Here is a 16259-nt window from a genome sequence, read left to right on the forward strand (position 1 = left end):
GCTATCCACTCTTAATTAGCACATTCTTTTAGATAATATCACCACCTTCAACACCTCTTTGTTCTTTTGTCTGTGACATCTTTTGGTTATCTCCTCCTATCACTGCTTGTTTGTCCCAACAACCACCCCCCCCCCTTCTCCCCCCTCCTCCCCCCCTAAACCAGCTTATATTTCACCCCTCTCCTATTTTTACTTAGTTCTGTTGAAGGGTCATGAGGACTCGAAACGTCAACTGTACTCTTCTCTGCCAATGCTGCCAGACCTGCTGAGTTTTTCCAGGTATTTCTGTTTCTGTTTTTGTTTTGGATTTCCAGCATCCGCAGTTTTTTGTTTTTATGATAATATTTACCATTTGTTACGTTGACCCTGGTATAGTAAAATTTCTTGTTTGTTTAAAATTGTGAAATCTTGTGGCTTTATTCTCTTAGTAAGTACCTGGGATTTTAAACTTTTACTACTTTAAACAAAAAGTTACCAGTCCCTAACTGGATCGTACCAAAATATGGGGCTCTGGCCAGGATCATAACATGTGATATAACTCAGGGAATGCCCATGGCGAGGGAAGAGTTGCTCCTGGGGAGGAATAGGTGAGTAATGTGTAGCTGCTTTCAAAACTGTGCTAAAGAAAGACAGAACTTTTATTTATATATCTTTTCATGGGATACTGGCTCCTGCACTAGGATAGGAAAGAGCTGTGCCGCTGGGGCGGTCTAGACTTGAACCAGGATGGGACCTAATGGAAAGTTTAAACAGGGTTATGGATAAAACTACATTAAGGCAGGGGTTGGAATCTGGTAAGAATAGCATAAGCCTAAAGTTCCCATTGGTGGAAAGGTCGAGAACTAGAGGGCAATGATTTAAGGTGAATGGCGAGAGAACCAAAGGCGACATGAGGAAAAATCTTTTTATGCGGCAAGTGGTTAGGATCTGGAATGCATTGCCTGAAATCGTGGCTTTCAAAATTGTGAACAGTACTGAGGCAAAGTAATCTTTGTTATCATTACCTTTCAGGTTGTCTTGAGCATTCCCTATTGGCTTAATCCCCATCCTGATTTTTCTATTGATATACATTGGTACGTGGGATGAATTAACATTTTTTAAAAAATTCTTTTATAATTCAATTTTGCAGTTTCTCTTTGTCTTCCTAATTGCTTTTTTGTATTTCTTTCCTCACAGCTCCATATTCCTTTCATCCTCTCCTCTGTTGTCTACAGTCTGTACTTTATGATGATTGCAATTGTTTCGATGCTCCCCTGTGCTTACTTCCATTATCTGCTCTAGTTCATTTCCCATTACTAGATCCAGCAGTGATTCTTCTCTGGCCAGGCTTGTTGTGTACTGGATAAGGAAAGAGCCCAGGACACATTGTAAAAAGTCCATTCTCTTTTATCCCTTTCCTTACAGACATGGAGCTATTGGACCAAATGGCCTGATTCTGACTGTATGTAATACCTCTCCTTGCCAGTTTATGAGTAGGTAATTGAAACCTCTCATTCCATGGCCAGAATTTTCCAGCCACCACCATCCCCACCACCCACCACCCTCGCCACCAGCGGATATTCACATTGGCGGGACCGGAAAATCCCACCGGCGTGAGGGGCTGGAAAATTCTGGCCCATGTCTTTTACTCAGTCCATTGATTTGCCCATGTATTTCTTCCTCCATCTCCCTTCCATTATTAGGTGGTGGTCCATTTGCATAATTAATCCCTATTTTTTTTTGTCTCAATCCATATGGATCTTGTTTTTACCTCTATATGAATTGTGTCCCTTATTATTATCCCTTAGTTTATCCTTAATTAGTGCAGCTACTTCACCATTCCAACCCTCCTGCCTTTTCCTCCCCTTTCATTCTAAATCTGTTATAACCTGCAATATTTAATCGCCAATCCTGTTTTTTAGTAGCCATGGTTCAGTTCTTCCTGCTATAGCTGGCTCTTTGCTATAAATTCTTATCTCCAGTTCCCTGTTTTATTTGGGACACTGTGTATATTGCTGTAGAGACAATCTGATTTTTTTTTTAATTAATCAATCATCTCACTTTATTTTAATCAGCCTCTTTATGCTTCGATTGCTGTATTTGTTCCCTGGCTGTTTATGTCACCACTATTCCTTCCCTTGGCCTGATCTTTGCTCTCATTTCCTGTTTCTTTCATCGTTGAATGTTTACAGGGCAGAAGGCGATCATTCGACCCACTGCGTCTATGCTGGCTCTCTGGGTGATCAACTCACCTAGGCCCACCCTCCCGCCTTTTCCCCGCAGCCCTGCCATTTTTTTTATTCTCTTCACAATTCACGTAAAGAACTTGGACTCGGGAATCAGAAGTAAAATTTGAAAAAATTGCGGACAATACCAAGTTGGGTCGTAAAGTTAATGCTGAGGGGCACTGCAACAAAATATAAGACAACATGAATCTGTAACTAGCAAATTAATTTCAATGTAATTAAGTGTGAGCTATTATATTTTGGTAGGGAGAATTATGAGGCCTCATAGTGCTTGGATAATAAGAGATTCAATGGGATAGAGGAGCAAAGGAATCAAGGGGTATTGATTCAAAAATCACTAAAAGTAACGACACAAGTTAGTAAGGCCATTAAAAAGCAAACAAAGCAATGGGGTTTCTTTCTGGAGGGATAGAATTGAAAAGCAGAGAAGCAATGTTAAGCTTGTATCAAACCTTGGTTAGGCCAGTACTGCGAATAGTTCTGGTCTTCACATTTACAAAAAATATATCGAGGCACTGGAGGAGGTGCAAAAAGATTTCCAGGGATGATCCCAGAAGATACAACAGTCAGGAAAGACTGAACAAACTGGGGCTCCTTCCCCTAGAAAAATAAAGGCTGAATTATGAAGTGGGCACTGTAGTACAGTACTGAGGGAGTGCAGCATCATCACTCAAAAGAGGTGTTAAACCAAGGCCTCATCTGCCTGTCTGAGTGGATATACAAGATCCTGTAGCATTATTTTGTTATCCCTTGTGGCCTGGCAAATATTTACCCCTCAATCAATGTCACAAAAACAGAAATCAGTCATTCTCACATTGCTGTTTCTGTGGGTTTGCTGTGCTCAAATTGGCTGCAGTGTTGCTTACATTCCTTCAAAAGTATTTCAATGGCTGTAAAACACTTTGAGACGTCTGGTTGTCATGGAAGGCGCTATATAAATGAAAGTCTTTCTTTCCTTCAGTGTCCAATCTGAATAACAGACACTTGTGATGAGGTGCTGAAGGATGCCTGTACCTACGCAACTATACCCGCATGAGGAGTCACCAGCTTCAGGAGATTATTGGAGAGGACAGAGGGAGAATAAATGAGCAGTTTGTGCCAACTTAGCACACTTTTGAGTCTTGAATTCAATGCATAGTCCTTCAAGCCCAAACAGTGACGAATCTCACCAGTGTAAGAGGCAATTTGTTTTTATTTTCTGCAACAGAGGTAATAAACACAGAGACCCAGACAGGCAGGGGCAGCTTAGCAAACTTCACTGAATCAATGGCGGAGGGGGGTGCGGGGGAGAGGCTTTAAGAAGTTTCATTTCCAACGGCAGGTAAACAGAGTTAGGATTACTCCTCGTGTGTGACAGGCCTCGCATTTAGCTAAACAGGGGACCAGCTGTGCGTATAACATTTATTCTATCAATGCAAGAGAACGCAAACATTAATTAAGTTGTCTTTGGAAGCCCCCCATTCTACAGTGCTGAGGGGAAAGAGGCCATTGATACGCTCGCCTACTTAGTCACTCCTCCATAAAAAAAGGGCCAAGGCTAGTACAAGAAGCCATTGACTAACTCTCACACCCCACCCCCCACCCACCCACCCACCCACCAAAATTAATAAAGACTTTGGTTCACAGACATCACTAAGAGGGAGAGGGGGGCATTAGTGATCTTTAATTAGAAATTGTACTCCTCCTGGTAGGCCTTTGTTTACCCAGGATTGTCTCTTCATACTGGGTGAAAGCAATGATTAAATCTTAGACTGCCAGGATTAGAGGCGGCATATGGGCCTCCAGAGAGCTACCTCTCATCTCTTATATTCTCATAAAAAGTGGCTTTGAGGTGCACTCTCTCGCACTTTTAAACCCTCTTTGATATTCTGCTGAGTTTAAATCAGAAAAGAGAGCAAGGCGGGAGGAAAAGAATTAAACAAAAACATGTGGGTCTTAATTTGGCTTTTAGCAGAGGGGCGTGAAAGGCCCTTAGCTCAGCTGTGAAGCACATGGTGTCAAGTACCACTATGCACTGGATACTTACAGGCTCAGATTGCCCTTTTGCTACATGGTTCCCCACTAGAATAAAGTCCACAATATTCTGACATTAATCAAGCTATTCAATCAAACAGTATCATCCGAATGCCCGTCACACAATTAGTGTCAGCTGTGACTCAGTGGGCAGCACTCTTGCCTCTGAGGTAGAAGGTTATGGGTTCAAGCCCCACTCCAAAGACTGAAGCATGCAATCCAGGCTGAGAATGTGCAGCAGTGGTAGTGGAGGTGGTGTCTTTTAGATGAGACACTAAACTGAAGCCTTGTCTGCCCTCTCAGACTGATGTATAAGACTCCCTAGCGCTGTTTGAAGAAGAGCAGGGGAGTTCTCCCAGGTGTTTTGGCCAAAATTTATCCTTCAGCCAGCACCTAAAACAGATAGGGTCTGCTCATTATCTCATTACTGTTTGTGGGATCTTGCTGTGCGCAGTTCAGCTGCTGCAGTTCTGTCATTAGACGGAAAAGGTTCACGAGAATGATTCCGGGAATGAGGAACTTCAGTTACGTGGATAGATTGGAGAAGTTGGGACTGTTCTTCTCGGAGGAGGGAAGATTAAGAAGCGGTTTGTTAGAGATGTTCAAAATCATGACGGGTCTGGACAGAGTACTTAGGGAGAAACTGCCCCCATTGGCAGAAGGGTCGAAAACCAGAGAGCACAGAATTATTGTGATTAGCTAAAGAAGCAATAGCAACATGGGGGAGTAATTTTGACACAGCAACTGTTTAGGATCTAGAATGCACTGCCTGAAGAATGTGGTGGAGGCAGGGTCAGTCAAGGGTTTCAAAAGAATTGGAGCATTATATGAGGAGGAAACCTTTGCAGGTATATGGGGATAAGGCAGGGGCGTGGGACTAGGTGAGATGCTCTTGCAGAGAGCCAGCACAGGCACAATGGACTGAATGGCCTCCCTCTATGTTATAACCATTGTATGAGACCAAGACTCAATGATTATAGTAGTGGCTATGCACAGTGGCAGCAGTCTGTACCATCTACAAGATGCACTGCAGAAACTTGCCAAGGCTCCTTCGACAGCACCTTTCAAACCCATGACCACTATCATCTAGGAGGACAAGGGCAGCAGACACATGGGAACACCACAACCTGGAAGTTCCCCTCCAAGTCACTCACCATCCTGATTTGGAAATATATTGCTGTTCCTTCACTGTCACTGGGTCAAAATCCTGGAACTCCCTCCTTAACAGCACTGTGGGTGTACCTACCCCACATGGGCTGCAGCGGTTCAGGAAGGCAGCTCACCCACCACCTTCTCAAGGGCAATTAGGGATGGGCAACAAATGTTGGCCTAACCAGCGAAGTCCACATCCCATGAAAGAATAAAAAAATCTTCAAAGTGACTCACTTTGGGATGCCCTGAAATCATGAAAGGCACAAGTTCTTCCCTTTATCCGGCCGGAATCAAAGATAACATAAGATAAATTTTAGTTAAAAAGGAAAATTTTGACACGAGCTCAGTATAAAAAAGAACCCAGCAATTATGTGTTGAAAAATTTAAGAACAAAACCCTACCATATGACAGAAATGGTATCTGTACCTACACTTCCTGTTCGTCACCTCACACTTCCTACATCACATGCAAATTTATCCCATCTAATTAATACAACAGCCTTTGGCAAAAAAAGAAAGAAAAAAGGAAAGCCAGACAGGTGGAATGAACAAAGAAACATCCCCAAAATATTTGTTTTTGGACAAGAGTCAGAGTGGCTGTGGACAAGGGCTTAAAGAATAGCACAAGCGGAGGGATGGGGGTGGGGGTGTGGCGATGGGAGAGTAATGGAAACAAGTCAGTCACCTCCTGCTGGTTTTCTTAGTCTTTGATTAGATCTCAAGAGTTGCCTAAGAGCAATTAGACTACAACTGAATTCATGCAGATACAGTAATTAGATTTGTCAGTGTTAAAGGGACACACCAGGTTAGTACAGGTGCACTTTAGCAACTGAATAATGCATTCCGCATATGGTAATCAGCTGCTGTCTTTATAAAACGCATACACCCTGAGTTACTGTGAAGAACAGTGTCTGGACCCAATTCTGAGCTCTCCGATCCTGGGAAGACTCTGGTTGCCAACTCTAGTTGGATAGATTCCGGGGGGATTTATCACATGACCTCCCCCCCCCCAGGCTTGTGGAGTCAAACGGCCTTCCTCCTTTTGCACACCCCCCCCAACCACATTAACTAATAGACAAAACTGTTCTGAGAAAGTGAAAGAAGGAACTTATTTTTAAAGCCCTCATGATTTTTCCTTTGGGGTGGGCGAGGGGTTGCAGTAGTGTCCTGGCCATTAAAATGTCCCAAGATGCATCATGGGAGCATTACCAAACAAAATCCCACAACGAGTCACATAAGGAGGTAATAGGACAAGTGACCAAAGGCTTGGTCAAAGAGGTTTTAAAGAAGAATAGAGATTAGAGAGACAGAAGGGTTTAGGAAGGGAATTCCAGAGCTTGAGGCCAAAGGCAGCTGAAAGCATGGCCACCAATGGTGGAGCAATCAAAATCGGGGATGCTCAGGAAGCCAAAATTGGAGGAGTGCAGAGATTCCGGAGGGTTGTAGGGCTAGAGGAGGTTCCAGGAATAGAGAGGGTCAAGGCCATGGAGGGATTTGAGAACAAGGATTTTAAAATCGAGGCATTGCTTAACCGGGAGCCAATGTGGATCAGCGAGCACAGGGGTGATAGGGAAAAGGGACATGGTGCGAGATAGGAAGCAGATGATAGAGTTTGGGCTGAGCTCAAGTTGATGGAGGGTGCAAGGCGGGAGGCTAGGCAGGAGCGAATTGCAATTAGTCTTCGTAAGGCTGAGCTGCTACAGTGGAAACCAACTGTTCTTGGACAGGGAAGCATTCTGTAGGAAACTTCCACTCCTCATAAATCAATGCTTCAAGGAATGATTTCTTCAAAGACACCACAAAATTTTTTAAAATGCCAATTCTTTTCAATCATCACCAGGGTAGCCTTCCTCTATATTCCTGCCAACAATTATGTTTCCACCATCTGATGCATTCAATTGTACCTGCGTTTTTTTTTAGAAAGAGATGAGGCTTGTCCTTTGTCAAACTGAGGGGTGGGTGTGCGCCAGGAAAATGGGAATTTCCAAACACACAATCTGTTTGAGCCAGCACTTGAAGGCACCAACTTCTAGCCAGTATTGTTTTAAGACATCCAAAATCATTGGATCAATGCCTACCTTCAAATACCTGTAGCACACGCAAGAAAGAAAAGAACACTTGTATTTATACGGATAAAAGCAAAATACTGCAGATGTTGGAAATCAGAAATAAAAACGGAAAATGCAGGAAAAACTCAGCAGGCCTGACAGCATCTGATAACAGAGTTAACGTTTCGAGTCTATTGGCCCTTCTTTTAGCTCTGAAGAAGGGTCATACAGACTCGAAACGCTAACTCTGTTTCTCTCTCCACAGATGCTGTCAGGCCTGCTGAGTTTTTCCGGCATTTTCCGTATTTATATGGCCCTTTTCACAATCTCAGGACATCCCAAAGTGCTTCACAGCCAATGAGGTACTTATTTAATGGTTTTTGGTGATATTGTTGGTCATGTAGAAATGCAGCAGGCAGCTTAGGCCGATTGTGGATTTTGGTTACCTGAGTCCGAGGCGGCCGGACTGACCAGGCTCAGCAGCTCCCGTTCCTTCTCATAGTCGCTCTTGCATAGCAGCTGGCCTTCTTTCAGCACAAACTCGTCTCCTTTCTGGAGCTGTCGCTCGCACACGCAGCAGCAGAAGCAGGGCAGGTGGTAGACGCTCTTCTGTGCCCGCATGACAAACTCGGTGGGGGCGATGGCCTCCATGCAGCCACTGCACTTGGCTGCAAAAAGCCTGTGGACACAAAAATGAAGAGCCCGTTGAGTGTGGGACCATCTCGCATAGGTAAAGCCCTTCACATTGCCACACTTCTTGCTTTTCATTTTCAGTTTGCTTTATCTCCTCTCTTCTTTTTTAAGGTCTGCCCTCACCTCAATTACCCTCCTACAGTCTCAAGAAGGAGTTCGATATAGCTCTTGGGGGCGAAAAGGATCAAAGGGTGTGGGGAAAAAGCGGGAGCAGGCTATTGAGTTGGATGATCAGCCATGATCATGATGAATGGCGGAGCAGGCTTGAAGGGCCGAATGGCCTACTCCTGCTCCAAGTTTCTATGTTTCTATATCTCTGACTTCCTCTCAGCTCTTCACTGAGCTGCTGGGAGGTGTGCCAGTAGTGCCACGTGGGTCACGAGGAAGAGGGTAAGGTCTCCACCAGCAGTTTGAACAAAGGATTTGTGACCCATCAGACCCAAATTATTTGCAAACATGCTAACAATCTGCATCTACATGGACAGGTAGCATTTCAGATCTAGTATCTGCCGGTCTGTGCTTGTGGTCAGTAGTCAACCAACAGGAAAATCACGGTGGACATAAAACAGGTCTGTTAGCACTGAATGTGAAAATCTACACTTGAAATTGCCAATACATATCTACAATAGACAGCAATTTAACAGTCAGGATTAGTAATTGACAATATATTTACATATCTACAACAGACAGCAATTTAACAGTCAGGATTAGCAGTAATGATTCTAACACAAAACTGTTATAATCCTATTGCACTCAATGTAACTAGAAGCCATGTCCATAACCGATTCGGAGTTGTTTGCTGGGCCTGTTGGTCAGTTTTTCCTAATTTCCTGGATTGACTAGAATCAATTTATACAGCCACTTAATTTCCTGATGGAGACAACCAATCAGAGGTACAGCAGCCTGGACAATAACGTTCTCTCCAACCCCAAAAGGCAATGAAACTAAACTCCAGAGGATGAATCCAACCTTCCAATAGAGCACAATTCAACTGTGGCCAGGCGACCCATTCTGCCTATTGGGTATCAGCAGCAGCCTGTGTCTATCCATGTGACCCGGGATCCTGTTCTTAGTAAATGAGGTCCTGCAGACATAAACCTGTTATCCCAACTTGCTATCACAAATCACACTGAAGCACCCTCCCCATCCAGCACATTACTCTATGGCTAACCTGAATGCCTTTGTCTTTTTATTGTCTCATCTTTGGTTATCCGCCTCCAAACCAGCGAACCTGCTGGTCTGCTTTAGAAAGCAGATGTTCCATATGATCCCAGGATTAGAGGCTGTAAGTGCACAATAGCTAAGCCTTAAAACTCGAGATTAGTGCGACTATGTGAGATAGACTTCCACCGACAGCAGTTAACTGTCACATTTATTGTCTTCAAACACAAGGCCAGTCAAATACATTGCTAAGAAAGATTTTTTTTAAAAAAAGGCTCTACATTCGTGGTTGTAACACTAAACCGTACATATCCAATGTTCCCAGGGCTGAGCTGCAACCTGTGCAGTTATTGGATCTCAGCGAGTGGGGGCTAGGGGAGGGAAAGGAAAGTCAGCCATCACGTTCCTGCTCCCAGTGGCTCTCTCGAAAAATCTCCTGGAAAATGTGCATTTGTGGAAGCAAGGGGGAAAATTGGGGGGTGGGGGGGGGGTTGGATGAGAACAAGATTTGGGGTCATCTATAATACTGCTGTGGGGGAATAGCCTGATGACATTCAGTGTCTAGGTTCATGGATGAAGAATGCCCAACTGAGCAAGAGAACAGAGAACTGTCTGCAGCCATGGAACTGAAGGCCCTGGTATGAGTCAGTGCCTCTGGGAAAGAAGGGCAGAAAATTGGTCAGAGGACAAATTAATCACGAACAAAGATGGGATTGAACAAAATTAGGATTAAACAAAAATGGGATTGGATAAAGATAGGATTAACCAAAGATGGGATTGAAAGTCATCTTGCTAAATCCTTTGTATCATGCTATGGCCCCAGTCCTTTTGGGACCAGGGACACCACCTCTGGACCAGGGGCTGTAGTTTATATTTGTTAATTTTGGAGGCGGGAAGACATTTCATCAATCTTAACCTTTTTATTTGCCTCCCTCAGGAGGTGAGGTAGAGTATACAACAATGGAACTTTTTAGGTAGGGCCCACAGTCAATCTGACAAATGGACCTCTCCCTGTTCTATACATTCCCAGGTTCCTACTCCATAGGATTGTGGCTAGACTGTGCCTGTTTGCAAATGTAACCAAGAACACAGGAGAAAACATTTGGGAATTCAGAAAAAAACTTCAAGCTTGGTTTTAACATCCTTGCCAAAAATTTAAAACTGTTTCCATTTCCTTTCTAATTAAAGAGACAGACAACAGCTTTTGATTTTACATTAAAAGTAGCTTCTTTCAATAACTGAGTGATTCATGTCACATTGTTACAGGAAGATCAATATTTTTCAATGCATAATTATAATTTTGCAGCTGATTGTATAGGCAGTGTGAATTTTATCCAGTGACTCACCTACAGGCTGTATTATTCATATTTTATTGTCTAGCTTTTTTAATCAAACATATGAGATAGTTAAGTAAGAGATAAAACATATCTCCAACATCAACAGGGTGCACAAAAAGCAAGCTTTTGTTACAATGTAGTTCATCTGAATCTCAGAGTCAGCTCACAGTACACATTGGTTAAGAAGAACGATATTGAACAGTCCAGTGTCTTAGTATACATGTACTGTACACAAACTATTCACTTCTGCCTGGTACTGTATGGCTTGTGTGTGTCTCAGTGTCAGCTCCTGTATATGTACAGTAAACACTGGGTAAAGGAGAATGATCCACTCCCCTCTGGCACTGAATGGCCTGTGTGTGTCTCAGTGTCAGGTCCTGTATCTGTACAGGGTAAAGGAGAATAATTCACTCCCCTTTGGTACTGTATGGACTGTGTGTGACTCAGTGTCAGCTCCTGCATGTGTACAGTAAACACTGGGAAAAGGAGAATGATTCACTGCCCTTTGATACTGTATGGCCCTTGTGTGTCTAAGTGTCAGCCCCTGTATATGTACAGTAAACACTGGGAAAAGGAGGATGATTCACTCCCCTCTGGTACTGTAAGGCCTGTGTGTGTCTCAGTGTCAGCTCCTGTATATGTACAGTAAACACTGGGAAAAGGAGGATGATTCACTCCCCTCTGGTACTGTATGGCCTGTGTGTGTCTTAGTGTCAGCTCCTGTATATGTACAGTAAACACTGGGTAAAAGAGAGTGATTCACTCCCCTCTGGCACTGTACGGCCTGTGTGTGTCTCAGTGTCAGCTCCTGTATGTGTACAGTAAACACTGGGTAAAAGAGAATGATTCACTTCCATTTGGTACAAGTTCTACAAATGTTAAGCAGCAGAACAACTTGAACCCTTCTCTCATGGTGCCCTGGGCACACAGTGCACGTCCTCCCATACCCATCCCGTGGGGTTTGTGTGTTCCGTGTGTGCCATGCGGTGATGCCCCTGAAAATGGGCCCCTCCTCCACTGAGCTGAATGTCAGAGTCTGATTTAAATTACAGGAGACAGACAGGAGAAAATGAAGCCTCACACAGTCCCCACTCGCCCAACATGTGTTATTAGCAGCATCACCATGGAGACGGCAAACCCAGTTTAATAAAAAGAAAATATGCTTGTGCAGACCTACACCCACTGCCCACCCCCCCCCCTTTAATCTGTTTAATCGACCCTCGCTAATCTGTTTAAGAAGCTGCTGCATAATCTGCAGCATTGTTAAATAAGCAAGTGTGGAATTTCTACCACAGCTCAAAGCTTAGCAACAGAGTGGGGGAAGGGAGAGTGACAATATTTAAACATCTAATTAATGAAACATGGCTAGCAATCAATCATCTGGAATCACTAGTACAGGATTACACAGAGCTGGTTTTGATATTTGATAACTAAGGAAGGGAGGGGGTGGCGGCTGGAGTTGGTGGGGTGGAGAGAGTGGGTAGGGAGTTAGATAAGGCTGGGAGGAGAGTGCATGGCCAAGTATTGCTGCTTTAAGTGTCGAATAGCTCGGGGTTTCAGCTAATGCTGAATTTCCTTTGCATTCCTGAAATGTGAAGTGGGACAGCCAAGGTCTTATGGTGCTCAGGTCCATCCCGGACTCCCGGATGTGGCCCCTTCTGGGTCATCATCGAGCACCTCAGCAACAATGGCACAAGAGAAACCGGGCACCAGTCGCAATTGCCACCTTTCCCACTGCACCTCCATGGTGCTATTGAGAACTCCACATTCCCGAGGGCTCAGTGAGCAGCTGCGTTGTCAAGTGTCAGGTTACACAATACACAATCCCACAGTCACCCAATTACATAGAGCTGAAGGAGGCCATTCGGCCTTCTGCCCGTGTTGGCTCTGTGCAACAACTACCCAATTAATCCCACTCTTTCCCCACAGTCCTGCAACTCTTTTTCTTTTCGAGTACTTATCGGAGTCCCTATTGAGGGTACTTATTGAACCTTCCGCGACCACCCTTCCATGCAGTGCATTCCAGATTATAACAACAGTATCCTGGCCAGGTTAGCTGGGGGGCTGCTATAGCTGCTCATTTCAACTAAAGGGACTGGGCGAGGGGGGAATCAAACAGGGCTCTCACTCCTGCTTGATATCCTGTCACGTTGCTGGGTAGCATGCGTATTTTTTTTATTGTTCGTTCACAGGATGTGGGCGTCACTGACTTTATTGCCCATCCCTAATTGCGCTTGAGAAGGTGGTGGTGAGCTGCTTTCTTGAACCGCTGCAGTCCCTGTGGTGTAGGTACATCCACAGTGCTGTTAGGGAGGGAGTTCCAGGATTTTGACCCAGCGACAGTGAAGGAATGGCCGATATATTTCCAAGTCAGGATGGTGAGTGACTTCGAGGGGAACTTCCAGGTGGTGGTATTCCCATGTGTCTGCTGCCCTTGTCCTTCTAGGTGGTAGAGATCCAGGTTTGAAAGGTGCTGTCAAAGGAGTTTTGGTAAGTTGCTGCAGTGCATCTTGAACACAGTGCTGCCACTGTGTGTTGGTGATGGAGGTAATGAATGTTTAAGGTGGTGGATGGGGCTGCACTCATCCAGGCAATTAGGGAGTATTCCATCAAACTCCCGACTTGTGCCTTGTAGATGATGGACAGGCTTTGGGGAGTCAGGAGGTAAGTTACTCATCGCAGGATTCCTAGCCTCTGACCTGTTCTTGTAGCCACAGTATTTATATGGCTAGTCCGGTTCAGTTTCTGGCCAATGATAGCCCCCAGGATGTTGACAGCAGGGGAAATCAGCGATGGTAATGCCATTGAATGTCAAGAAGAGATGGTTGGATTCTCTCTTGTTGGAGATGGTCATTGCCTGCCACTTGTGTGGGGTGAATGTTAATTGCCCAAGCCAGAATATTGTCCACCTCTTGCTACATCTGGGCGTGGTCTGTTTCAGTATCTGAGGAGTCACGATTGGTGCTGAATATTGTGCAATCATCAGCGAACATCCCCACTTCTGACCATGATGAAGCAGCTGAAGAAGGTTGGGCTGAGGACTGAGAAACTCCTGCAGAAATGTCCTGGGACTGAGATGATTGACCTCCAACAACCACAAACATTTTCCTTTGTGCCAAGTATGACTCCAACCAGTGGAGAGTTTTTTTTGCCTGATTCCCATTGACTCCAGTTTTGCTAGGGCTCCTTGATGCCTTTGGTCAAATGCTGCCTTGATGTCAAGGGCAGTCACTCTCACCTCACCTCGGGAGTTCAGCTCTTTTTTCCGTTGGGTGGGCTTTTCCTGCCCCACCCGCCATCGGGATCACCCAGTCCCGTTGAAAGTCAATGGCCTTTTGGCTGGGCTGCCGGATGTCCCGTAGCGTTTCCCGCCACAGTGGGGCCAGAAAATCCCAGCCCATGTTTGGAACAAGACTGTAATGCAGTCAGGAGCTGAGTGGCCCTGGCAGAACCCAAACTAAGCATCAGTGAGCAGGTTATTGCTGAGTAAGTGTCCCCGACGACCCCTTCCATCACTTTGCTGATGACCGCGGGTAGACTGATGGGGTGATAATTGGCAGAGTTGAATTTGTCCTGCTTCTTCTGTACAGGGCATACCTGGGCAATTTTCCACATAGCCGGGTAGATGCCAGTGTTGTAGCTGTGCTGGAACAGATTGGCTAGGGGTGCGGCAAGTTCTGGAGCACAAGTCTTCTGTACTATTGCCGGAATATTGTCAGGGCCCATAGCCTTTGCAGTATTCAGTGCTTCAGCTGTTTCTTGATATCACGTTGAATCGAATTGGCAGAAGACTGGCACCTGTGATGCTGGAGGCCTCCAGAAGAGGCCGAGATGGATCACCCACTTGGCACTTCTGGCTGAAGATTGTTGCAAATGCTTCAGCCTTATCTTTTGCACTGATGTGCTGGGCTCCCCCATCATTGAGGATGGGGATATTTGTGGAGCCCCCTCCTCCAGTGAGTTGTTTAATTGTCCATCACCATTCACAACTGGGTGTAGCAGGACCGCAGAGCTTAGATCTGATGTATTGGTTATGGGATCGCTTAGCTCTGTCTATCGCATGCTGCTTCCAATGTTTGGCATACAAGTAGTCCTGTGTTATAGCTTCACCAGGTTGACACCTCATTTTTAGATATGACTGGTGCTGCTCCTGGCATGCCCTCCTGCATTGAACCAGGGTTGATCCCCTGGCTTGATGGCAATGATAGAGAGAAAGAGATATGCCAGGCCATGAGGTTACAGATTGTGTTCGAATACCATTCTGCCCCCACAGCGCCTGAAGGATGCCCAGATTTGAGTTGCTAGATCTGTTCAAAATCTATGCCATTTAGCATGGTGGTCTGTCCTGTTGGTGGGTTAGGACATACCCAGGGAGGGTGATGGTGGAGTTTGGGACATTATCTGTAAGGTATGATTCCGTGAGGATGCCTATGTCAGGCTGTTGTTTGACTAGACTGTGGGATAGCTCTCCCAATTTTGGCACAAGGCCACAAATGTTGGTAAGGAAGGGCTGGGTTTGCTGCTGTCATTTCGGTGCCTAGGTTGATGTTCCGGTTCATCCAGTTTCATTCCTTTTAGACTTAGTAGCGATTTGATACAACTGAGTGGTTTGCTAGGCCATTTCAGAGGGCAGTCCAGAGTCAACCACGTTGCTGTGGGTCTGGAGTTACATGTAGGCCAGACTGGGTAAGGACGACAGATTTCTCCCCCTAAAGGACATTAGTGAACCAGATGGGTTTTTAATGACAATCGACAATGGTTTCATGGTCACTATTACTGAGACTAGCTTCTATTTCCAGATTTATTAATTGAATTTAAATTCCACCAGCTGCCGTGGTGGGATTTGAACCCATGTCCCCAGAGCATTAGCCTGGGCCTCTAAATTACTCATCCAATGACATTATCACAACATCACCAGCTCCCCTTGTCGGTGTTCAGTGAGAACAGGATCGAAGAAGTTAAGGGAGGGACATTCCAGAGCTTCGGGTCCAGACTGCTGAAGGCATGACTGTCCATCATAGAGCAAATGAACCAGGCGATAGTCAAGAGGCCTGAGTTAGAAGAATGCAGATATTTTACAGGGCTGTAGTGCTGGGGGGTGGTGGGGGTGGGGTGGTGGGGGGGTGGGGTGGTTACAGAGATAGAGACATCCATTATCAATCCCATTCAGGTAAATTTTGGTGACATTTTTACATCTGGTATTTTGGAAGATAGATCTGAATCTTCAAATATTCCCTCCAACCCCTGTAACAATAAGCATTACAGATTTGAGCCAATGAAAGATTTCCAGGTAGTGACAATCTTTGTCAAATACACCAAGTTGGTAACATTTTTGCCAGTCTTAAACTGCCGATACGCTTCCTTGATTTGATTCTTATCATAAGGACATAAGAGCATAAGAAATCTTGGGGGGAATAACACGCCAGTCGGCCACTTCCTGTCATGCTCTTTCTATGTTTGGCATTGAGTATCAATCAGTGATGGAGATCTGACCGGGAGAGGTAGAGTCTACTGCCTGAGCACCTGATCAGCAACAGAAAACATAAACACAGTACAACTCTCTCACAATGTACTAACAATAGGCTCCCTTCAGAACCATTCACTCAAAGCCTACCCCGTCACAGTGTGTCC

General features: G+C 45.0%; 1 protein-coding gene across 1 annotated transcript in view; it reads right to left on the bottom strand.

Annotated features, from left to right (window-relative positions):
• Positions 1-16259, bottom strand: part of LOC144692534 (LIM homeobox transcription factor 1-alpha-like) — a 369110-nt gene that overhangs the window by 29116 nt on the left and 323735 nt on the right. Inside the window, exon 3 of the mRNA XM_078561506.1 lies at positions 7884-8116. Coding sequence (XP_078417632.1) covers positions 7884-8116 — 233 coding nt within the window. The remainder of the gene's footprint in view (positions 1-7883; positions 8117-16259) is intronic.

The sequence above is a fragment of the Cetorhinus maximus genome, chromosome 17, assembly GCF_964194155.1.
Source record: "Cetorhinus maximus chromosome 17, sCetMax3.hap1.1, whole genome shotgun sequence".
NCBI lineage: Eukaryota > Metazoa > Chordata > Chondrichthyes > Lamniformes > Cetorhinidae > Cetorhinus > Cetorhinus maximus.